Source organism: Trichomycterus rosablanca, chromosome 7 (genome assembly GCF_030014385.1).
Source record: "Trichomycterus rosablanca isolate fTriRos1 chromosome 7, fTriRos1.hap1, whole genome shotgun sequence".
Lineage (NCBI taxonomy): Eukaryota > Metazoa > Chordata > Actinopteri > Siluriformes > Trichomycteridae > Trichomycterus > Trichomycterus rosablanca.
The window spans coordinates 41,600,564-41,625,664 of NC_085994.1; the positions used below are offsets into that span (position 1 = coordinate 41,600,564).

General features: G+C 40.2%; 1 protein-coding gene across 2 annotated transcripts; it reads left to right on the forward strand.

Moving 5' to 3' along the window:
* Nucleotides 1-282: 282 nt before the first annotated feature.
* On the forward strand, nt 283-15,482 carry LOC134318543 (N-acetyllactosaminide beta-1,3-N-acetylglucosaminyltransferase 3-like). Of its 2 annotated transcripts, XM_062999537.1 has the most exons (3): nt 283-336; nt 12,344-12,384; nt 13,487-15,482. In XM_062999537.1, the coding sequence occupies exons 2-3, from the start codon at nt 12,360-12,362 to the stop codon at nt 14,644-14,646; spliced, it is 1,185 nt and encodes a 394-aa protein (XP_062855607.1). In that variant the 5' UTR covers nt 283-336; nt 12,344-12,359; the 3' UTR covers nt 14,647-15,482. The 2 variants fall into 2 exon arrangements, with proteins under 2 accessions (XP_062855607.1, XP_062855606.1); XM_062999536.1 differs by lacking the exon at nt 283-336 and having other exon boundaries at nt 11,653-12,384.
* Nucleotides 15,483-25,101: the final 9,619 nt, after the last annotated feature.

The window sequence follows — 25,101 nt, forward strand, 5'->3', positions numbered from 1 at the left end:
TGTGCTTTGTTTTAGCCAGATTGTTTCAGAAATCACCAGGGACGTTTATGGAGGAGCGTTTAGGAGCTCAGGACTGATGTGGAGCAGAATGTGTGGAGATGATTGGGGCTGAACTCTATCCACACTCATGTGAAGGATGTAGATCAGACTGGAAGTGCTGAAGGTGGTGCAGGCAGTTGTTTAAACAGTGGGTACTTACTTTTGTGTGCCCACTGTGTGTGTGTGTGTGTGTGTGTGTGTGAGGTAAACGTGATACTAACGGATGGTTCTGTGGTGGAGCTGCTCTTTCACTTCATTTCACCATGATCTGCTCGAATGTTCCTGCGCAAATTTCAGGTAATTTTTCCCTCTTTTTTTTAAATATCGAATCGATAGTTTGAATTTTGGGATGTTTTAGATTTGCGGGTGGATTTCTTTATTCGATGTGTTTGTTTCTGCTTTAGTTTAAAGACTAGATAAACTTTCAGCAGTGCTAGCAGAGCGTCCCAATATTTATGACGCAGCCTCGTACCGTTATTGTGCCGTTAACGCGACAAACGCGCAAAACCGCGTGGAAAATCTGATTCTACACGAAAAAAAATCGAGTTTATAAGATTAAATACACGCGTGATAAGCGGGTCCACAGAGAGGGAATTATTTAACCCCTTTTTTGTAAAGATCTGGTCTGATTTTAGTGCAAAACTTCAATTCACATTCACACATCACGGCTTTAAACATGCGCCTTCAAATATCATCCAAACAAAGTCTTTATTTACAATCATAAACATCTATATGCCACCATATCACAATCTATATCTGTAAAGATCACATACAAACCGAGTTCTAGGCATTAACACTGCAAATCTATTAAAAAAACACAACTATTTTAAAGTAATAATAATAATAATAAAAGTACAACCTAACTTATGATCTTGTAAACCAGCAAACGAGTCCAAACACGAAGCCAGAATCACTCAGACTGGTTCCTAAACAAAAGGTCTAAAACTAAAGGTCCTGGATGGTCTGGACCTTCTGGACACGGGTTATGATGTTATTCTTACACTTCCAGCAAGAATGAGACCAGGTTTAATGTTCATGCTCATGGAAAATTGGATGAATCCATGATGAAGGTATAAATCTTGGTGTTTTTTTATTTTGGTTGATGTTTTGGGTTTATTTCTGGTGAACTGGTGGTAGGAGCTTCCTCACCATGGGTCCACTTCGAAAAGTATATCAGATGACCTGAACCCCTCTGTGGTGGACAAATCAAATATGTGTTCGGTTCTCAAAGACCCACTATAGTCTATAGATACCTTAAAATAGAATTATGACTTCACAAGACGTCTTCCATACGCCAACATTGTGTTGATTTTCTCGTTCCGTCAACTCTTTTCAATTAAATGCACCAGGACCCCAACAGGACCCCAGCAGGACCACTGGTCTAGTCCATCTCCTGACCTGACCTGACCTGAATCCCACTGATAGTTCAGTAATAACAGGGACTCTAAATCTGTGAGATCCTGAAAACATTTTAGTAGAAAGTAAAACATTAAACGACAATAAAATCCTGCAGAAACAATAGGAAGTGTCTCAGACTTTGGACTGATAAAGTTGCTAGTGGTGATAATCTTTTGGGTCGATATTTGTAGGTGCAAAAGTCATCGAGATGATGTGTTAACATGAAGAAAGATAACTGTATTTGAAACCGTGCAGGACTCTAAATAAGGTTTTCTACTGAAGTCTGAAAAGGTCATGAGTTATTTATTCTTGTTTTATCTCGTGATCTTAAGATAAAAGCAGCGCACACTTCACCACAGCTCTGTTTTGCATATTATTTCCTTATGTGTCTCTGATCAAAATAAACATCGGTGCGTGACTGTGACATGATGAGCAGAACAGAGACGACCCGAGCGTTTATAGAATATCAGGAAAGTCCTGATCAGAGGGAACGACTTTTTGTTTTGTTCAGATCATGAGATAAAAATAAATAAATCAATAAATAATAAGCACACGGCTGTTCTAGAATTCTGTAGAAGTTTACCATTAGAAAAAATAATGATAAAAATCGTTTTAAAACCTAAGACGGCGTGTTAGACGTGTTTCTTCATTTTTGTATAGCTGACTTCGGGAATAAGTTTTGATTTGGAAAATAAAGTCGGAATACTTCGAGATGTTTTGGTTTAAGTCGAAATGTGCGCAACAGGGAGCTCGGTTTAGGATTAGAAAAGCCAGTTGGAAAGCCGTTTCAGAACACTTATACTGATAATAAACTGATTCAGCGCTACTCATTTTTAAGACCAGGAGGTTTATTTCTGTCTTCCTGTTGCACTTCCTTTGTCCATCATATTACGACTTTATTCTTAAAATCTAAACTTATTCTCAAACTATGAAATAGATCCACATAATAGATGCAATAATCATTCATTTCCACCCCAAAAAAAATCTGTGCATCAATCTAAAGAAATTCCAGAAGCACTCAGGGGGAAAAAAGACTCCAGGACTCTACCGAACCACAGTAAAAGCCGTTTTTTTCTAAATCTAAATCTTAAACTAGAACAGGAAGAACTGTGGTGAGTTTATCCAAGACTGAAACATCTCCAGGAGCTCGGCGACGGTTCTCAGGAACATATGAATAAAAGCCGCCGCCGATGCCGCCGGTGAAGTCTCCGCCGTCTGGGTGGGATGGACGGCGTCTCTGCCTCCCCCTTCGTTAAATGGAGCTGATGTGATGACACGGCATGTTTCAGAGGACTCACACTCTCCTCATCTAAATGAAGATCACATGACAGGGACAGATCAGCGTGTGGGTTGTGTCTGGCTGTGATCGACTCGAGTCATTAATGACAAACTCAGTGAGGAAGTTTAGAAATAAAGAATTTTAATAGAGGAACATCTGAGGAGCTGCAGGAGGCTGAAGGAAGGTCAGTGATTACAGCTCTATCATGGTGCTCAGGTGATTTTATTTATGGCTGCAGGAGGAGATTTTATCCTCTTAGTGTTTGTGTTAATGAGCAGAACAAAGTGTGAATGAAATTTTGCAGCAGGAGTCTCAGTACATCTGTAAAAACCTGACCCAACATTTTATAGTTACTGGTGATAATCGTAGTGATTGTGGTGGTGATAGTTGTGGTGATAATTTGTACTCACGTGATAGGAATGTTGGGGGGGGGGGGGGGGGGGGGGTGAGTCTGTTGTAACAGATATGCAGAAAGGGGTGTGATTACTTTTGAGACCACCAGATGTACCAAAATTACAAATGTATGAACTGTGGTGGAAGTGATTAATAATCTTAAGTGTTAATAATGGTAGTGATAATGGTGGTGGTGTTAATAATGGTGTTAATAATGGTAGTGATAATGGTAGAGATGAAAGTGGTGTTAATAATGGAGTTAATAATGGTAGTGATAATGGTGGTGGTGTTAATAATGAAGTTAATAATGGTAGTGATAATGATAGTGATAATGGTGGTGGTGTTAATAATGGTGTTAATAATGGTAGTGATAGTGATAATGGTGGTGGTGTTAATAATGGTGTTAATTATGGTAGTGATAATGGTGGTGGTGTTAATAGCAGGGCAAGTATAGCAAGTGCAGGGCAGTGATGGCTCAGTGGTTAAGGTACTGGACTTGTAATCTAGAGGTTGCCGGTTCAAGCCACACCACCGCCAAATTGCCAATGTTGGGCCCCTGAGCAAGGCCCTTAACTATTGCTTAAAATTGTGTTCAGTCATAACTGTAAGTCGCTTTGGATAAAAGCGTCTGCTAAATGCTGAAAATGTAAATGTGTTAATAATGGTGTTAATAATGATAGAGATGAAAGTGGTGTTAATAATGGTGTTAATAATGGTGTTAATAATGGTAGTGATGATGGTGGTGTTAATAATGGTAGAGATTAAGGTGGTGTTAATAATGGTAGAGATGAAGGTGGTGTTAATGATGGTAGAGATGAAGGTGGTGTTAATAATGGTGTTAATGATGGTAGAGATGAACGTGGGATTAATAATGGTAGTGATGAAGGTGATGTTAATAAAGGTAGCAATGAAGGTGGTGTTAATGATGGTGTTAATGATGGTAGGGTTAGGGTATTTTTTAATAGTAGTGATGATTACAGTAATGATTAGTAATGATAGTGATGATAGTGGTGTTAATAATAGTGTTAATAACGGTGTTAATGATGGTGTTAATGATGGTAGAGATGGTGGTGTTAATAATGGTGTTATTAATGGTAGAGATGAAGGTGGTGTTAATAATGGTAGAGATGAAGGTGGTGTTAATAATGGTAGAGATGAAGGTGGTGTTAATAATGGTGTTAATAATGGTAGAGATGAAGGTGGTGTTAATAATGGTAGAGATGAAGGTGGTGTTAATAATGGTGTTAATAATGGTAGAGATGAAGGTGGTGTTAATAATGGTGTTAATAATGGTAGAGATGAAGGTGGTGTTAATAATGGTAGAGATGAAGGTGGTGTTAATGATGGTAGAGATGAAGGTGGTGTTAGTAATGGTGTTATAATGGTAGAGATGAAGGTGGTGTTAATAATGGTAGAGATGAAGGTGGTGTTAATGATGGTAGAGATGAAGGTGGTGTTAATAATGGTGTTAATAATGGTAGAGATGAAGGTGGTGTTAATAATGGTAGAGATGAAGGTGGTGTTAATAATGGTAGAGATGAAGGTGGTGTTAATAATGGTGTTATAATGGTAGAGATGAAGGTGGTGTTAATAATGGTAGAGATGAAGGTGGTGTTAATAATGGTGTTAATAATGGTAGAGATGAAGGTGGTGTTAATAATGGTAGAGATGAAGGTGGTGTTAATAATGGTGTTAATAATGGTAGAGATGAAGGTGGTGTTAATAATGGTAGAGATGAAGGTGGTGTTAATAATGGTGTTATAATGGTAGAGATGAAGGTGGTGTTAATAATGGTGTTAATGATGGTAGAGATGAAGGTGGTGTTAATAATGGTGTTAATAATGGTAGAGATGAAGGTGGTGTTAATGATGGTAGAGATGAAGGTGGTGTTAATAATGGTGTTAATGATGGTAGAGATGAACGTGGGATTAATAATGGTAGTGATGAAGGTGATGTTAATAAAGGTAGCAATGAAGGTGGTGTTAATGATGGTGTTAATGATGGTAGGGTTAGGGTATTTTTAATAGTAGTGATGATTACAGTAATGATTAGTAATGATAGTGATGATAGTGGTGTTAATAATAGTGTTAATAACGGTGTTAATGATGGTGTTAATGATGGTAGAGATGGTGGTGTTAATAATGGTGTTATTAATGGTAGAGATGAAGGTGGTGTTAATAATGGTAGAGATGAAGGTGGTGTTAATAATGGTGTTAATAATGGTAGAGATGAAGGTGGTGTTAATAATGGTAGAGATGAAGGTGGTGTTAATTATGGTGTTAATAATGGTAGAGATGAAGGTGGTGTTAATAATGGTGTTAATAATGGTAGAGATGAAGGTGGTGTTAATAATGGTAGAGATGAAGGTGGTGTTAATGATGGTAGAGATGAAGGTGGTGTTAGTAATGGTGTTATAATGGTAGAGATGAAGGTGGTGTTAATAATGGTGTTAATAATGGTAGAGATGAAGGTGGTGTTAATAATGGTAGAGATGAAGGTGGTGTTAATAATGGTGTTAATAATGGTAGAGATGAAGGTGGTGTTAATAATGGTAGAGATGAAGGTGGTGTTAATAATGGTGTTATAATGGTAGAGATGAAGGTGGTGTTAATAATGGTGTTAATGATGGTAGAGATGAAGGTGGTGTTAATAATGGTGTTAATAATGGTAAAGATGAAGGTGGTGTTAATGATGGTGTTAATGATGGTAAGGTTAGGGGTAGGGTGTTAATAATGGTGGTGATGATTATGGTGATGATGGTGTTGATAGTAGTGATGATTATAGTGATGATGGTGATTATAGTGATGATAGTGGTGTTGGTGGTAGTGAAGGTGGTATTTATGATGGTGATGGTGTTGATAGTAGAGATGATTATAGTGATGATAGTGATGGTGTTGATGGTAGTGACGGTGGTATTTATGATGGTGATGGTGTTGATAGTAGAGATGATTATAGTGATGATAGTGATGGTGTTGATGGTAGTGACGGTGGTATTTATGATGGTGATGGTGTTGATAGTAGAGATGATTATAGTGATTATAGTGATGATGGTGATTATAGTGATGATAGTGATGGTGTTGATGGTAGTGACGGTGGTATTTATGATGGTGATGGTGTTGATAGTAGAGATGATTATAGTGATGATAGTGATGGTGTTGATGGTAGTGACGGTGGTATTTATGATGGTGATGGTGTTGATAGTAGAGATGATTATAGTGATGATAGTGATGGTGTTGATGGTAGTGACGGTGGTATTTATGATGGTGATGGTGTTGATAGTAGAGATGATTATAGTGATTATAGTGATTATAGTGATGATGGTGATTATAGTGATGATAGTGATGGTGTTGATGGTAGTGACGGTGGTATTTATGATGGTGATGGTGTTGATAGTAGAGATGATTATAGTGATGATAGTGTTGGTGTTGATGGTAGTGACGGTGGTATTTATGATGGTGATGGTGTTGATAGTAGAGATGATTATAGTGATGATAGTGATGGTGTTGATGGTAGTGACGGTGGTATTTATGATGGTGATGGTGTTGATAGTAGAGATGATTATAGTGATGATAGTGATGGTGTTGATGGTAGTGACGGTGGTATTTATGATGGTGATGGTGTTGATAGTAGAGATGATTATAGTGATGATGGTGATTATAGTGATGATGATGGTGTTGATGGTAGTGACGGTGGTATTTATGATGGTGGTGTTGATAGTAGAGATGATTATGGTGATTATAGTGATGATGGTTGTGGTGGTGGTATTTATGATGGTAGTGATGGTGGTGTTAATAATGGTGTTATTAATGGTAGAGATGAAGGTGGTGTTAATGATGGTAGGGTTAGGGGTAGGGTGTTAATAATGGTGGTGATGATTATGGTGATGATGGTGTTGATAGTAGAGATGATTATAGTGATGATGGTGATTATAGTGATGATAGTGGTGTTGGTGGTAGTGACGGTGGTATTTATGATGGTGATGATGGTGGTGTTGATAGTAGAGATGATTATAGTGATTATTGTGATGATGGTGGTGTTGGGGTCGGTGGTCCGTGTTCCTGAGGTGAACATGTTATCAGTCCGTGAGCTGAAGCTGAAGCTGGTCAGGTGATGAAGCAGGACAGAGAGACGAAACACAAACTCAGCTTCACGCCTGAACGGCTGACAGGAAGCGGCCAGGCGGTCGTAACGAAACCCAAAGACCATGTGTTGCTAAGCGACGGGTCGGTACAAAGATGAAAGTGTGAGGGCGCGAGGGCGTCGCCTGAAGCGTGCTTAAAATAGCTAAACAGTTTAGGGAAGGCCCTTTCATGTCCGAGCTCTACACAGAGGCGAAGACACGGCACGAACCGGAACGTCAACCGAGGCTTTCTTTCTCCCTTTGTCCTACAGCACGGGCACAAATTCCCACACACACACTATAAAGTCTCACGAGAAGCTCCTCAGAGGATAATGGTTTTTTTTAAACGGGGCGTCCGAATACTTTTGGAACGTATGGCGTGAGACGTTTCAGAGAAGGAATAAAATGAAGAAAGGAATGCTACCATGTCGAGCATGCTTTGCAGCTATAACAGCCTCCGCTCCTCTGCAGAAGCTCCCCACCAGATTTACGGCTCAGGAGGAAGACTCGTACCGCAGCCGTTTAAAAACAATACATAAACATGCGATGGTAAACATGCGGTGGTAAACATGCGGTGGTAAACATGCGGTGGTAAACATGCCCCTGTCCTAACTCTTCTGGTACCAGGAACTTCAGAGTGATTGAATGAAAGGAATTCGTGTGATAGCCGCTTTGTCCTTCTGTTTTCATTTGAATCTGTTTGTTTTGAAAAGACCAGGCGTCGCCCCCGAAGACCAGAACAGGACGATCCGAGCATCTTCACCAGCGCCACCGTTCATCCATTCATCCGAAATAAAAACAGAAGTTCATGTTCTTGCATCCCTTAGTCTCATCTGTGTCAGAGCGGTAGAGAGAACAGAGCGGCGACTCTCCCATAGGGAACCGCTGTAACGGGGGCGGTGACATTTATTCTGCGCAGCTTCCGGGTTGTGGAGCTCTGAATAGTTCCAAACATCCCATAGAGCCCCGTTCATTTCCACCACTTATCAAGCATTTTCAGCTGTATGTTGCTTTGTTTTAAAAAAATAATGAATTTAATGTCATTAATATACTTAATACTGTTATTGTTTAGCATTTGCTCAGCACTAAATGTTACATGTTTATCTTCATTAATAGGTATAACTGAATTTAGCTCAGTCAGTTAAGCTTAATCAATGACACACGAGTCTTTTCACCTAAAATGAGTTGATTAATCACGAGTCTTGTTACAGAAATGATCATAAAACATTAGAGCCATAATAAATCATTATACTTTTACTTTCATACTTAAGTACATTTGAAGGTAAATACTTTAGTACTTTTATTTAAGTGGAGGTAAAGAGTATTTTTACTTTTACTACTACTTTTACTGGAGTAATATGTTACCTTGGATATCTCTACTTTAACTCAACTATATGGTTTGTGTACCTTCACCACTTACATTAGACAAAATGAATGTGTGCATATTCATAATGAATTCATTCATGTGTTACATGTAGGAATGAATGATTAATCACTCATGAAATAAGAGATGAATGAAGCTATTTCATGTACCTGCACTATAATGTTAAAGGTACGGTAGTGTGTTTATCAATCTGTTCATTCAGTGCAGGTAAACCTTATGAATCCAGCACATGACTTAGTGTTTAACCAAAATGATTATTATTATTATTATTATTATTATGAATCCTCAGGAAAGTGAAGGGAGAGTTTATGCAAAAAACAAAACATAAAAAAAACTTTAATCTCTGTGCTGTATATCGTCTCTACTACTTAATGATATGGCATTATGTAATGTACGCTAATATAATGTACTGTGTGTTAACAAGAACAACCTATTAACAAGTCATTATAAACATCAATCTTCCACTTTATATACCAAATTGACATTAAAGCAGATGCAGTAAATGTAAACGCAGGTGAAAATACCCAGAAATTGTACAAATGTTTATTATTTAGCGTTTAATATTTCATTCACTGCTGCCGGTTCCATATGAGAACGTGACAGCGCCGGGTTTGTTTGGAACTATTGGAGGGTTACACGAACCACGTGACCGCGTAGCGGCGAGAACAAGGAGTGTAGGAGTGCAGAATTTAACAATGTCCACGCCTGACACTGTTAATTTATCCATTAATCTCCTCACAGAGTAAACACACTGGAGGCGGTGTTTTCATCAGATATTGTTCAAACCAGGAGAACCTTCAAAGAAATCAAATCACATCAAAGAATCAAATCTTTACAAGGGGGGAACGCCCAAAAATATTCAGACGCCTGACCGAGAGCATGTCGGACGTCATTTATCAGAAACGAGCGCTTATTTAACCAGAGCGACTTTCATGTGATGATATCAGAAGCTCGAGACTTTGAGGTAGCCTGCGTGTGGGAATTTGTGCCCGTTCAGTCAAGTCAAGTCAGATTGACTTTATTTATATAGCACTTTTTACAGTAGACATCCGGCAGGAGCAGCATTGTTGGCACGGCAGTCTCCACTTCATTCCTTAACCTCAGTAGGGTAAACAGGTTTCCCTCAGAACCACCTCGGGGGAAAACAACAGAAACTGTGGTTACAATGTGAATCATTAAGAGTAAAATATCAGTTTTACAGAGAATAGCATGAGACTCCGCCCACTAATAATCACAGCAGAACTAAAAGGGAGAGCGAGCAGGTAACAAGATCATGAAGGGCATCAGCGCCCACCTCGCCCACTGTCATCAAACCTGAGTGATCGGACGAGAGAGGCAGAACGACACCAACCCAGCATCCCTGATCACCACACGTTTATATCATTAAGAACCTCCAAGCTCTGCTCCTCTGTCTATATTTGGGGTGGACAGCTCCGGCCCCAGGGTCATGCTGCTCATGCTGGAACAGGAAAGGACCTTCCCTAAACTGTTCCTGAAAGTTTAAAGCATCATGGATCATTTCCTTTAATCATCACTGATTTATTAGACCTGTTAGCTGTTACAGCTGAAACGTTCATTCATTCATTCCTTCATTCATTTATTGTCTGTTTTACCACTGATTTATCCTGGTCAGGGTCACAGTGGGTCCGGTAACACACCCCGCACAGGACGCCGGTCATTGCAGCCCCCCCATCCTCAAACATAGACATACCACCCGACCGGCTGACAGCACCCGGGGATTCGAACCCTGGACCGCAGCAGCAGTGGGTTATGTTACTCTGCCGCCGCCCCGGACAGAAACCTGCTGTGACGTGGACGGTTGTTGTGGAACAACGTCTCGTGTTTCCGTGGCGCCGAAGCTCTGGCGCATGTTATTACATGAACCACGGCGTGAGAGAGAGAGGTGTCGGTGTGGCACAGGAGTCGTGTTACTCCTCACCCTCCTAAATTAGAAGCTCTGAGGCGTGAGGATCAGATTCTGGGAACCGGTGGAGGCCTTACAATAGAAAACATAGAATCAAGAGGGGTAAACAAGTAAATAAGTGAGGGAGTAAATGAATGAGTTAATAAATTAGTAAATGACTGAGAGAATAAATGAATAAGTAAGTCAGTAAATGAGCGAGTACATGAATGAATGAGTTAATAAGTAAATGAGTGAGGGATTAACTGAATGAATATGTGAGTGAATAATTGAATGAGTGAGAGAATAAGTAAGATTAAGTAAATTAGTAGGGGAATAAGGAAATGACTAAGAGATTAAATGAACAAGTGAGGGAATGAATGAGTGATTGAATAGTGAATTTCACTACATAAATTTGTGAGGGAATTAGTAAATAAGTGAGAAAGTGAACGAATGAGGGAATAAGTGAGTGAATAAATGAGTTAATAAGTAAATATGAGGGGGGATGAATAAATGAATGAGTGAGGGGATAAGTGAATGAGTGAAAGAATAAATGAGTAAGTAAGGAAATTAATGAATGAGTGAGGGAATAAATGAATTATTAAGGGAATAAATAAATAAGTGAAGGAATAAATGAATGAGTGAGGGAATAAATAAATGAATACGAGGGAATAAATAAATAAATGAATTAATAAGTGAGGGAATAAATAAATGAATTAATAAGTGAGGGAATAAATAAATAAGTGAGGGAACAAATAAATAAATGAATAAGTGAGGGAATAAATAAATGAATAAGAGGGAATAAATAAATTAATAAGTGAGGGAATAAATAAATAAATGAATAAGTGAGGGAACAAATAAATAAGTGAGGGAATAAATAAATAAATAAATAAATATGTGAGGGAATAAATAAATGAGTGAGGGAATAAATAAATGAATACGAGGGAATAAATAAATAAATGAATTAATAAGTGAGGGAATAAATAAATGAATTAATAAGTGAGGGAATAAATAAATAAGTGAGGGAACAAATAAATAAATGAATAAGTGAGGGAATAAATAAATGAATAAGAGGGAATAAATAAATTAATAAGTGAGGGAATAAATAAATAAGTGAGGGAATAAATAAATAAATAAATATGTGAGGGAATAAATAAATGATTAAGGGAATAAATGAATAAGTGAGTAAATAAATAAATGAATAAGTGAGTAAATAAATAAATGAATAAGTGAGGGAATAAATAAATAAGTGAAGGAATAAATAAGTAAATGAATGTGAGGGAATAAATAAATAAAGGAGTGAGGGAATAAATGAATGATTGAAGGAACTAATGAATGGGTGAGGGATTACATAAATGAGTGAGTGATGGAGTAAGTAAATGAATGAGTGAGTCAGTAAATGAGTGAGTGAGGGAATTAGGCTCTATGCCCCACTAAACTACTTTGGAATCAACCGGAACATGAACGTTATAAATCAGCACCCAGCCACACTAATGCTGACATCTTTTGAGTGAACGGGCACAAATTCCCACACACACACTTCAAAGTCTGTTTTAATACCGATTGTTTTTGAAATAGGACATCGACAAGCTCACGGTCAGGCGTCCAAATACTTTTGGAGTGTTAACGTGTGTTAGGAGTGTCGGGCGTCGCAGCTTCTGAGATTAAGCGTAAAATATTTAATGATGTGACCAGATAATTTTGCCCACCTGACTCGTCGCCCCCTAGTGTGCAGGTAGTGTAAGAGAGGAAAGCGGTGAGGGGGGGTGTGAATACTTTTTCACGCTGTGCTGCTGTGATCATGTGATCTTTATATTTGATGTGTTGTAGGTGACGTGAGCTGAAGATGAAGGTGCTGAGGGGCTTTTATGGTGAGTGCACTAAAACCTTCACTGTTTTATTTGATCCTAAAAAACAAAACCTGTTGTGCCAAAAGTATGTGGACACCCGTCTCAGTATTACTGAGCTGTTACACCTGATGCCAACGAGTGTTCGCAGTTACATGGTTCGAACTTGTAGCAACAGTCGGACACCTGTGGGACGAATTGGAACGTCGACCGTGACCCAGGCCTTCTTGTTCAACCTCACAAATGCTGTTCGGACCGAACGAACACAGAGTCCCACAGACACACTCCAAAATCTCGTGGAACATTCTTTATATTAAAGCCTGCGGTTTAACAAGCTCGTGCTCAGGGGTCCAACTACTCTATAAGTCCAAAAGTATGTGGACGCCCCTCCTGAAGTCTTGTAAAAAATATGTTGTCCCATATGTTGTCCCATATTTTGGGCTGTGTCCCAAACCACATACAAACCACATCCGATCCCAGGTGGCACCTTTCAGCTTGGCGGTTAAGATGCTGAACTTGTACTACCGGACTAGTAATCGTAAGGTTGCTGGTTGAATCCCCACCTTCAGAAAGTTACCGCTGTTGGGCCCCTGAGATTGCATTCAGTGATATTTGAAAGCGTCCGCTAAATGCTGTAAATGTAAACGTAAATGTATGACAAGCACTAGAAAAAACCACTCCCATAAACAAAGACGTGCTGCCCGAGGCGTGGGAGACTGTCCACGCTGAACGATGTGATGAAGCTGCTCCTGCTGACGGAGGAACTGAAGCATGAGATGATGCGTCTCACCAGAGAGGAACGTCAGCGGCTCTCCGGTGTTTCCGGTGGACCGGACGCTGATGGTCCAGCACCGTCGCTATGGTGACATCAACGTAAACAAACATCAAAATTTACTATCGCGCACCAGCGCTGGGGTTCTGATCTCCTCGTTTTTGAAGCTCTGCTATCGCACGTGTCGGAGGGAGGGCGTGTCAGGAGAATATACCCTCATCGTACGCCATCGGGGTCTCCAGCAGAGGAAGAGGAACTGGCTATGACTAAACTGGGAGAAAATAGATGCCCACATACTTTTGGCTATGTAGTGTTTAACTGGTATTAATTTAACTGGATTTGTTTCTCGATCAGGGTCGAAGCGATGTTGGCGGAGGCTGGAGTTGGCCGCTCTGGTCACCATGACGATTTTGTGCTTGCTGATGTTTTTCCGAAGCAACACGCAGGACCAGACCGTGAAGCTCTCCAGAAAAGGGAGGAAGGAAGTAGCCGAGGCTCGGACCGCGCCGACCGTCCCGACGTCGCCCCCGGCGCCGCCACCGACGCTACCGCCAACGCCAAAATGCGAAAGAAACGAATCGGCCTTCAACATCAGCGGGTTTTCCTCTCTACCCGGGAACATCCAGGACTTCCTGTTATACAAGCACTGCCGGGACTTCCCCATACTGCTGGACGTCCCCAGAAAGTGCGGAGGGGCGCGGAACTCCGGGAACATCTTCCTCCTCCTGGTCATCAAGAGTTCGCCGGCGAATTACGAGCGGCGGGCGGTCCTGCGCAAGACCTGGGCGGCGGAGAGACTCCAGAGCGGGAAGTGGATCCGGACCGTCTTCATATCCGGCACCAGCGGCAAAGGGTTCGAGAAGGAGCGGCTGAATAAACTGCTGGAGATCGAGAACCGGGAGCACCGGGACGTCCTGCAGTGGGATTTCGACGACTCCTTTTACAACCTGACGCTGAAGCAGATGCTGTTCCTCAGCTGGATGGAGCGGCGCTGCCCGGACGCCCGCTTCCTCCTGAACGGCGACGACGACATCTTCGCCAACACCAACAACGTGGTGGAGTTCCTCAAGGGCCTGGATGACGACCAAGGGAGCCGGCACCTGTTCGTCGGGCATCTGATCTACAACGTGGGGCCCATCCGAGACCCCGGGAGCAAGTACTTCATCCCGGTCCAGGTCCAGGAGTCGGAGCGGTACCCTCCGTACTGCGGCGGCGGCGGCTTCCTGCTCTCGCTCTTCACCGCCAGGACCATCCACAACCAGTCGCGCTCCATCGGCCTGCTGCCCATCGACGACGTCTACATGGGCATGTGCCTGGAGAGGGCGGGGCTCAGGCCCGAGCCTCACATGGGCATCAGGCTGACCGGCCTGCGCGTGCCCTCCGAGAATGTGGACTCGTACAACCCCTGCTTCTACCGCGAGATCCTGCTGGTCCACCGCTTCATCCCGCACCAGATCTTCTTCATGTGGCACGAGGTCAACCGCAAAGACCTGAACTGTAGCGTCACGCTGTAGGTGCCGCGCGGCCTCGGGGACGCGGGTTTGTTACTGACTGACTGCGATCTGAAATTCTGACCTCCTTGTTTATTGCTTTATTGGTTGCACTAAATTATTCGCATTTATTTCCCAATTTAGTCATAGCCCATTACCCTTCTGCTGCTGGGGGGGGGGGGTAAATTCCCCTGACACACACCCTCCGATACGCCCGCGCTCCACCGACCCCTTCTTATGCCCCCGTACTTCGGTGGATTGGCGCGTGAGGCCAGTCTCCCTCATCTCCACGTTCCTCCACTTCTGTACAGGCGCCTTGGACTACTAACCAGGGTCCTTACATGGCCTCAAAGACCACGCCCACTTCATTTTTTTTGTCACGTCTTTTCCCACCCAGCCGTCTGCAATGCCGATCGCTAGCAGAGCTGAGGTTCGGAATCCCAGAATATCCCGCCACGCTACTCATTTGTAAATTAGAGCTGCGCATTCCGGCCACTAGGGGGCAGCGTGAACATAACGAACTTTACGTACATTAGGAGTGTAAACTCTACACTCCGCTTTTGGTTCCTAGATAATCGTTCTTATTTATTTTTATACTGTTTTTTTTAATCGGGACGATCGACAGGCCAGCAGTCAGGCGTCCGAATACTTTTGGCCGTGAGCAGTGTGATTAGTGATATTTTATTAGACTGTTTCTGTAGAGACGTTCAAACTGGACGCTGATACTGGTGTGGGAGAACTGAACTGGTTTTATAAAGGAATAATTTCACTCTCAGGTACTTTCAGGTTTTCTCTGATGTTTCATAAATCATGTTTATAATTATTATCTGATTAATAAAGAATAAAGAATCATCTAGAAATTCTGGATCATTTTTATTGTTTTATTGTTGAGCAGCCAACACATTTCTATTCCTATCTCGGTTAGAATTGAGGTGTATAAAGGAAATTCTATATATTTGCAGTCTGTAAAGAGAAATTTGAGGGTCATACGGAGTATAAAATCCACAACCACGGGGCCACAACCACGGGGCCACAGCCACGGGGCCACAGACTCTTTAATAATAAAAGAAATAAAACTATAATCGAGCTCCTGATTACTAACAATTCCACTTCCTGTTTATCTGAGTGATTATTATTATCATCCACAGTGTCGTGGTTTCACTCACCGGTTTATAATCCTAACCTCAAGATTATTATACTTCAATAATTTAAACATACCCACTTCCCTGTGAAATCTTCTGCGTTCTGCATCTAGTTCTCGTTTCTCTGGAGCCGCCGCGTTTATCCACAAACTGAGGAACGTGAATGTAGGTGTGACGTTAATAATGTAGGTGTGACGTCGGGGGGGGGGGGAAGAAGACGGGGAGAGTTTTAGATCTGGTTTATGTGAGAGCGCCACCCAGAGGTCAAACTGTTCAAACAGTTTATTTAAAACATGAATAATAGATAAATCAATAGATACGTTATTTATCCCGGGTCTTCTTCTTTATTTCGAAACGCCTTTTTTTCTTGGCAGTGACGCAGATCCCTCGACGCAGATCCTCAACGTCCTCAACACGTGTTTCCAGCAGCACAGTCCAATCCGCCGACTCAAAACGATCCCTGAGGTCCACTTCAGCCTCGTTCTCACAGTGGTGTGCCAGAACTCTCCTGGCATGTAACACGGTCAGAGACAGTTCAGTATCCCATCTGCAGATAATCACTTACACTGATCAGTCATAACATTAAAACCACCTCCTTGTTTCTACACTCGCTGTCCATTTTATCAGCTCCAGTCTTTATCAGCTTTATCAGTCTATCTATCTGTCTGTCTATCTATCTATCTAGCTATCTATCTGTCTGTCTGTCTATCGATCTGTCTGTCTGTCTGTCTATTTATCAATCTGTCTATCTATTTTCTGTCTATCTATCTATCTGTCTGTCTGTCTATCTATCTATCTATCTATCTATCTATCTGTCTATCTATCTGTCTGTACAAATACTGTGGGCACAAATTCCCACACTTTGCTACACTTCAAAGTCCTGTGAAAAGCTTCTAAGAAACAGAAGAGCTCTCACTCCAGATTAAGGTCACATAAAGAATCTACATTATTAATAAATCATGAATTAGAAGGAGTGTCCACATACTTCTGTTTGTGCGTGTGAGCTCCTCTGTTCACATGATCCGTGTGTGTTTGGGGATGTGGTGAAGCGGCCGTTACGACAGAAATGTGTTGTGGTTCAGGACGTTATGAAAGTATGTAGTGATCCTGAAGAGGAAGTACGGTCGCCTTAAAGGGGGCGCGCAGACGAGACGACGTAACAGCACGTAAACGCAGGAATGGAATGAAATTCAGGTTATTCACCATCTACCGTGCATAAAATTGTGGAAAGATTCAGGGAATCTGGAGAGATCGCCACAAAATGTCACGCTACTGTGATAATGGGCACTTTAGAAAAACGTTGTCACTTAACACAGGCCGCCGCTGCATCAAGAAACACAACCTGAACCTCTATTATCTATTAATGATCGGCAGCCCGATCCACTTACTATTCCGAACTCATACATGCTGGATCAACAAATCCTAAGACTCTCTTTTCCACAATAAATAAACTTCTCAAACCAGTTGACAATACTACCAATTCCTTTACAGTTGACAAGTGTAACTCTTACCTCTCATTTTTTCAAACAAAAGTTGAGAATATCCACAATTTTCTGACAGTTTCCCCCGTCATCTCTGTTTCTCCGCCTATCTCACCTCAATTTATTACCCAGCCTCTGTCTCAGTTCTCACCTGTGTCTCATTTGGACCTATCTGAGATCTTAACAGGGATGCGAAGCTCCACTTGTGTTTTGGATCCTGCTCCATCAAAACTTGTTAAGGGTTGTTTTCCAGTTATCTCATCACTTATCACAGAGATAATCAATTCCTCTCTTAGTTCTGGCTCAGTCCCTCAATCACTCAAATTGGCTGCTGTTACTCCCATACTTAAAAAACCTGGACTTGACTCTAACATTATGAGTAACTTTCGGCCCATTTCCAATCTTCCATTTCTGTCGAAAATACTGGAACGTGTTGTTGCCTCACAGCTCAAAGATCACCTAAATTCCAATAATCTATTTGAATAATTTCAGTCTGGTTTCCGCCCCCAGCACAGCACTGAGTCAGCCCTCCTCAAAGTCACAAATGACCTTCTTCTTTCCTCAGACTCTGGACAAATTAATATTCTCATCCTCCTTGATCTTACTGCAGCTTTTGACACCATTAATCACTCCATTCTTCTGTCCCGCCTTGAATCCTCTGTCAACATCACTGGTACTGCCCTTTTGTGGTTAAGGTCATATCTCGTAAACAGACAACAGTTTGTTAATATCAACAATTGTAGTTCTGCCATTGCTCCACTGTCCCAAGGCGTTCCCCAAGGCTCAGTGTTAGGTCCCCTTTTGTTTATTCTTTATATGCTCCCCCTTGGTGACATCATACGTCGGCATGGTTTACATTTCCACTGCTATGCTGATGATATTCAGCTTTACATCTCCTCCAAATCCATTAATACTGAACTTCACTCCACTCTGACAAATTGCATCACTGAAATGAAATTGTGGATGAAAGCTAATTTCCTCAAATTAAACTGTGAAAAATTAGATATGATCATCGTAGGTCCTACAACCCTGGCAAAAACCACAAAAAAATTTCAAATTACCATTGATAATGACACTTTGTCTCCGTCTTCTAACATCCGAAATCTTGGTGTAATTTTTGATAGCAACCTCTCTTTTGACCGCCATGTAAATCACATCACCAAAACTGCTTTCTTTCATCTAAAAAACATAGCACGTCTACGTCCATCACTCTCCTTTTCTGCCGCCGAAACCTTGATTCATGCTTTTATTACATCCAGAATTGATTATTGCAATAGCATCCTTTATGGTACATCCAACAAAATCCTAAAAAAACTTCAGTATATCCAGAATTCAGCTGCTCGCCTCCTTACTCATACTCGCTCCCGTGATCATATTACACCTGTTCTACAAAAACTTCATTGGCTTCCCGTTGCTCAACGCATTCAATTCAAAATTCTTCTATTCACTCACAAAGCTCTCCATAATCAGGCCCCATCCTACCTCACCGACCTGCTCCATCAGCACATTCCCTCCCGTAGCCTTCGCTCTTCTGAGGCTAACCTACTGTCCATACCCTCTAGGACCAAGCACCGGACCTGGGGTGACAGGGCCTTTTCCATAGCTGCTCCATCTTTATGGAATGCTCTCCCCAAACACCTACGAGATTGTCCTGACCTGTCCAAATTCAAGTCACTTCTCAAAACTCATCTATTCAAAATGGCATTTAACTTGTAACACCACGAAATAAATGCTTTTATTTTTGCTATTCTTTTTAATAGTTTTTATACTTAGATCACGACAGAAATGTGAAGTCCTAGATCCTAAAACTTGTAAAGTTTTCAGTTTCCTGATTGCATGTGAATCTGTCCTGTTTCTGTCTAATTTTAAGAAATTGTTCTATATTTGTTGTTCTCTCTCATAATTTAGCTAATTTTTATTGAACTGTCTTATGCTGCTCTCTTTGTTTTTATCTTAATTATTCTTGATGTTGATGTACTATTTTGATTTTGTACTATGATTTGTATGGTGTATGTACGTATTTGTTTTGATTATTTGTCTTATGTAAAGCGTCTTTGAGTATCTTGAAAAGCGCTATATAAATAAAATGTATTATTATTATTATTATTATTACACACAGAGAGAGTCGTACATCAGTTGTATACAGAAACACATCAGAGATCTCTGGGCTCGAGCTCATCTCAGATGGACCGAGACGGTGGACACCAGTGCTGTGGTCAGATGAGTCCACACCTCAGCTCCTTCAAAAGACCATCCGGACTGTTATCAGTGAAAGAATTTGCAGCTCACAGGGTCTGTGTGAGAACCTATCGTCCTGCCCTGCTCCCTCTACCTACCCAATCAGCTCCTCAGTAGAGAGGATTCTAATCAGACCTGGAGCTCATAATCAGATTATTTAGACGCTCTACTTTACGTCACCGCAGTTTTAGCTTACTAAGCTAACACAGTTAGCGCTTAAACCGCCCCTGACGCCCCAATGAACCAAATAAACGACACTCGTATAATTACACATTTATACAGATTAAACATCAATGAGAATTTATTTACATGTGAACAGAACTCTGTTGGTTGCTCCGCATCGATTCGTCCACCATGTTTGTCATTCTTTGTGAGAAAAGTCGTGCTGCACTGAATGCTGGGATTGATCTTCAGCGCTGAGGAGGCGTCGGACGCTCCCTCGTTATTCAGTCAGATCATCACTCAGAATGAAGGCGCCTCAGTAGGAGCATTTTAAGGGAGCTAAGAATTTAGACACAGCATTCAAACGTTTTGAATCAGCGGAAAAACACTGACTTCTTAAATTCTCCTCAAAAGGGTCTGGTAAAGATACTTGATGATCTATCATTAATTTCTGCTTATATCACGTTTGTTCCGCGTTCGGGAGACTCGCAAAGTACGAGCTCGTCATGGTGACAGATGGATGGATATTTAAAAATGGCGCTACCGGAAAGGCTGAAGGAACAGACATGTGCAGTAGCGTTGTTATTGTTTACCTCATTGAAACGGTCTATAACAACATGTCTGATATACTGTATATAAAAAACCACACACGAGACTCCTTCCTGCTGTTTATGTGTTTTGTTGTCTTTGTTTTCACCTTGTTGTTTATTTTATTTGTTTTTACTGGTTTTGGGTGGACTGTGATGCCTAAGAAAGACCTTCATGTTCTGAATTCTCTGTAGGTGCCACGCCTAAATCATCGACGTACAATTCATGATTAAAAAAAAAGACTTTCCACCCTTCATGCCATGCAGGACTTCTGAGAAGCGTTTATAGCTGCCGGGACTTTTCTGTTTTAAAGTCGGGGTTTAAATGTGTGACTAATACATCAATAATGCAGCTGTGTTATTGAGCTTTAATTAATAAACAGCAACTTTTTAAAATAATACATTTATGCTCAGATAATCCTATTACCTTTAATTCAGCGTTTAACCCTAAACAATAAAAACAACAAATAAAATAGAACACTGCTAGCTGAAGATGAGCGTCTTCCATGATAATCACCCTAAACGCGCCACCAAAAAAACCTCGTAGAGTCCCTCAGTCAGAGCTCTGTCTTTAATTCTATATAACATTTATACGTGAGTGTAAACCATTAAAGCTAATCACAACACCTGTCTGAACTCTCCTGCAGGTACAAACACGCAACCATTCTGAAATCTTGGCACGTGAAGCTGGTTTGGTAAGCCGAGATTAAAGCAACGATCTGATTCGTCTGTGTTTAATTGTTTTCACTGTTGATTTTATTAGCTGTCAGATGTTGTGGTTAGCATTTTTAAAGTTTGTTAATAATTTGTCTCGTCTGTCTGAGTCGCTCTGAGTTAAGCTTCTAAATCCTCAGAAATGTCCAGAATTCAGCGTTTGTAACCTACGTGTGCTGTTCTCCGTGTGGTTCTGCACTGATTTCACTTTTCTCTTTAGTTCCGCCTTCTCACACTTCACTTAAACATAAGGCCACTTAAACTTGCTTCACTTAAACCTAAACCTGTTTCACACTAAACCTGTTTCACTTAAACAGGCCAGTGATAGCTCAGTGGTTAAGGTACTGGACTAGTAAAGGCCCTTAACCCTCAATTGCTCATCGTGTTCAGCTCATTGTGTAAGTCACTTTGGATAAAAGCGTCTGCTAAATGCTGAAAATGTACATGAAAATGTAAATGTAAACATAACCATATGTAAACGAAAATTCACAGACGAGTTACAGAAATAATCAGTGTTCTCATCTCGGTCGGGATCCTTGTGAAGCAGAATGAACAACCTGTGAAGTGTTAAATAAAGGTTCCAGTTCAGCACAACACAAACGTGCAGCTAAAGGAGAGAATCAGCAGGTAAAGAGCGGCTAACACAGAAGATGCTGTTACTGCTGCAGAGGGAGTTTTTGCATTTCACAGCAGCTACAGATGGATGAACTGCAGCACGTCAACCTGATTCTAAAACAGCATAAACCAGGGATCACCAACCTTTTCGAGACCGAGAGCTACTTCAAGGCTACTGAATAATACGAAGGGCTACTTGGCGATACAATAACAGTTGCACGGTTCACCTTTAATGATATTATTATTATTATTATTAATATTATTATCAATATTCATATATATGAAGAGACTGTCTGATCATATGTTAATGTTAATGATTCCTCAGAATAATGATTAACAACGATTTACCATGGTAGGAAACATATTTCAACATGTAACATTATTTATCTCTATTAATCTAAATCTGTCAGAGCTATCACATCTTTGATATTTTTGTAAATATCTTTCTGGACAGTTTTGTATGAATGAGCACACATGTAGCATTTTGATCAAAATCACAATTGTTTTTTTACAAATTATCATCACACATGGATTTACTCATCTTTATTACATTTTAATATAAAATAAATATAAAAGGATTTTTTTTAAACAAGGTTTGTAGGAGGTAAGGGACAATAATTTTGTATAAAAAATAGTTTGCCATTAATCCATCAAATCATTACAAGACTTATATGGATTTATTTGTGTGTAATAAGTGCAGAGTAAACGTCTCCTACGTGTTTCTGTTAGTTTGATGAGGCTCCCTAACTCGTTAGATGAAGTGGGAGCTTGATCAGCGGTTTCATTAGAACCTTTCTGTAAATAAATACGTGTCATCTTAAAATTACCATCAAATAGTTTTTGTAGTATGTTGGCTATATTTATCTGTGTAAGAAATCATAAATAAAGTGAGTGTTAGATGTTTTTTTCAACCATTTATATAGATCGAAATGATGGAATGTTAAACGAATGTTGAATATTAAACTTTACCGCAGTAAATACTGTTTGTACTTCTCACTACCTGCAACAAAAAAGTGTCTCTTCACATTCCTCCCAATCATTGTGAAAATATGAAGTTCTCTTTCACTTTTCTTGTGTTTTTATATTATTCTTTTTTCAGGGTAAAACCCGCATCTCACTGCGCATGCGTAGCTCGCTTGTCTCAGCGTTATGCGCACGTTTCAAAACTCCGCACCCAGACCAGATCAGAGCTCATATAAACATCCAACATTTTTGTTTTTTAAATGTTATATTCAGTATTGTCATTTTCAAATCTACATCAATGCAAGTGTCACTGATTTAAAAAGAGCAGCACCACAAATATAATATTTAGACGGAGCTCTATAGTCACTATAGTGCTATTTGAGAACATGCCCACGGGCACCGTGTTGGTGTCTCCTGGCATAAACGTTTCCAAACGCTCGTACTAAGATAGAGGTGACTGTACCGCCGTGATAGCGCCACATTCTGGTGAAACAGCTAAACTGATGATCTATTTTATTTGTTGTTTTTATTGTTTAGGGTTAAACGCTGAATTAAAGGTAATAGGATTATCTGAGCATAAATGTATTTGTTTAAAAAGTCGCTGTTTGTTAATTAAAGCTCAATAACAGCTGCATTATTGATGTATTTGTTGTGTTCATTATTCATATCATTGCTTAATTGTTCCGATAGATGGCACTGTTGTAGTGGAGTGACAGTGATATGTGTAGGGAAAGGAAATGAAGCGAATAAGAGATGATGGCTGCATAGTGTAGCAACGAAAACAAAGACAACAAAACACATAAACAGCAGAAAGGAGTCTCGTGTTGTTATATAAGACAGGTTATTATGTTATACTTACACAAACACATACCTTGTACACGCCTAAATCATGCACCCACGTTTGATAAAAATGTGTGCAATGGAATGAAAACCTCAGCTTAGTTTAGCTCACTGCGACTCAAATTATCAACAAACTCTAAAAATATGAAGCTAACCGTGCACGTAGGGTGTATTTCGTCTCCCTGGTTCATTTCGGGATGTTCCGCTGTGTTTATGAAGCGTTACATTTAAAATAATTTCCAAATCAGGAGTTAGCTGTAGCTAACAAGACGGTTTCTTGTTAAACTCTCTGACTGGCTCCAAATAACCTAACAATAAAAAATAATAATAAATAATATTAATAATAAATAATGATAATCAAATAACAATAATAATAATAATAATAAATAATCAAATAATAACAATAAAATAAAAAAGTAAATAATACAATAATAAATAATAATAAATAATAAATAATAAAAACAACAATAATAATAATAATAATAAATAGTTACAATAAAAAAAATTAAAACAATTATAATAATCAGAATCAGAATCAGAATCGGGCTTTATTGGCCAAGTATGCTCACACATACAAGGAATTTGTTTTTGGTTACACAGATGCTTGCAGTGCACGAAAAATACAGTAAAGACGATCTTATTCACACAGCTCACTCTCTCTCTAACACACACATTCATACCCGTAAACATAGAAAACATTGTAAACATTTAGCATGTGCAATTTACATTGTAATTTTAAAAAGGTGCAGTTTTGTGCAATATAAAAACTATAGAAAATATAAAAAATATATAAATATGAAATGGAAGTAAAGGTGAAAATCCTGTGTATGCCATTACATAAATGAAATAGGTAGTTTTTGATGTGAAAGTGTCCCGAGTATTAACAGTACAGTAGTGTTCAATTGTTCATGAGCGTAATGGAGTTTGAATAAGGTTTTACTACTATTTTTTTCCACCCAATCGCTGGGTTGAGGCAGTTGGGTTACCTTGCTGGGTTATTTCTCACTCAGATAACCCAACTGTAACCCAATTTTCTTAACCCAGCACTTGGGTTGCCATGTCCTGTTGCCAATGGCTAAATTCCCTTAAGAATATACACCAATCAGGCATAACATTATGACCATTTCCCTAATATTGTGTTGGTCCCCCTTTCGCTGCCGAAACAGCCTGTAACTGTGCTGCACCGTGTATTCTGACACCTTTCTATCAGAACCAGCAAGAACTTCTTCAGCAGTTTGGATCGGACCACACGGGCCAGCCTTACTTCCCCACGTGCATCAATGAGCCTTGGCCGCCCATTACCCTGTCGCCGGTTTACCACTTTTAATAGATACTGATCACTGCAGACTGGGACACACCCCACAAGAGCTTCAGTTTTGGCGATGCTCTGACCCGGTCTAGCCATCAGTTTGGCCCTCGTCAAACTCGCTCAGATCCTCACGCTCTGCCATTTTCCCTGCTTCTAACATCAACTTTGAGGATAAAATTTTCACTTGCCCCCTAATATACCCCCCTATCAGAAATTAATTAGTATAATGTTTTATATGAGTATGTTTAATTGGGCGGTTTTCCGTGCATTTTGGCTGATTTTGCAATACGTTGTAATACTGTAGCAACCTGGCAACCCTGCTAACGGCACAGAAAACAGTTCGAAGATTTGAGGCGTTTCCAGTTTATTTTAATACTTTAAATGCTCATAAAATAGATGTTTGAAATATTATAAATCACTAATATTTA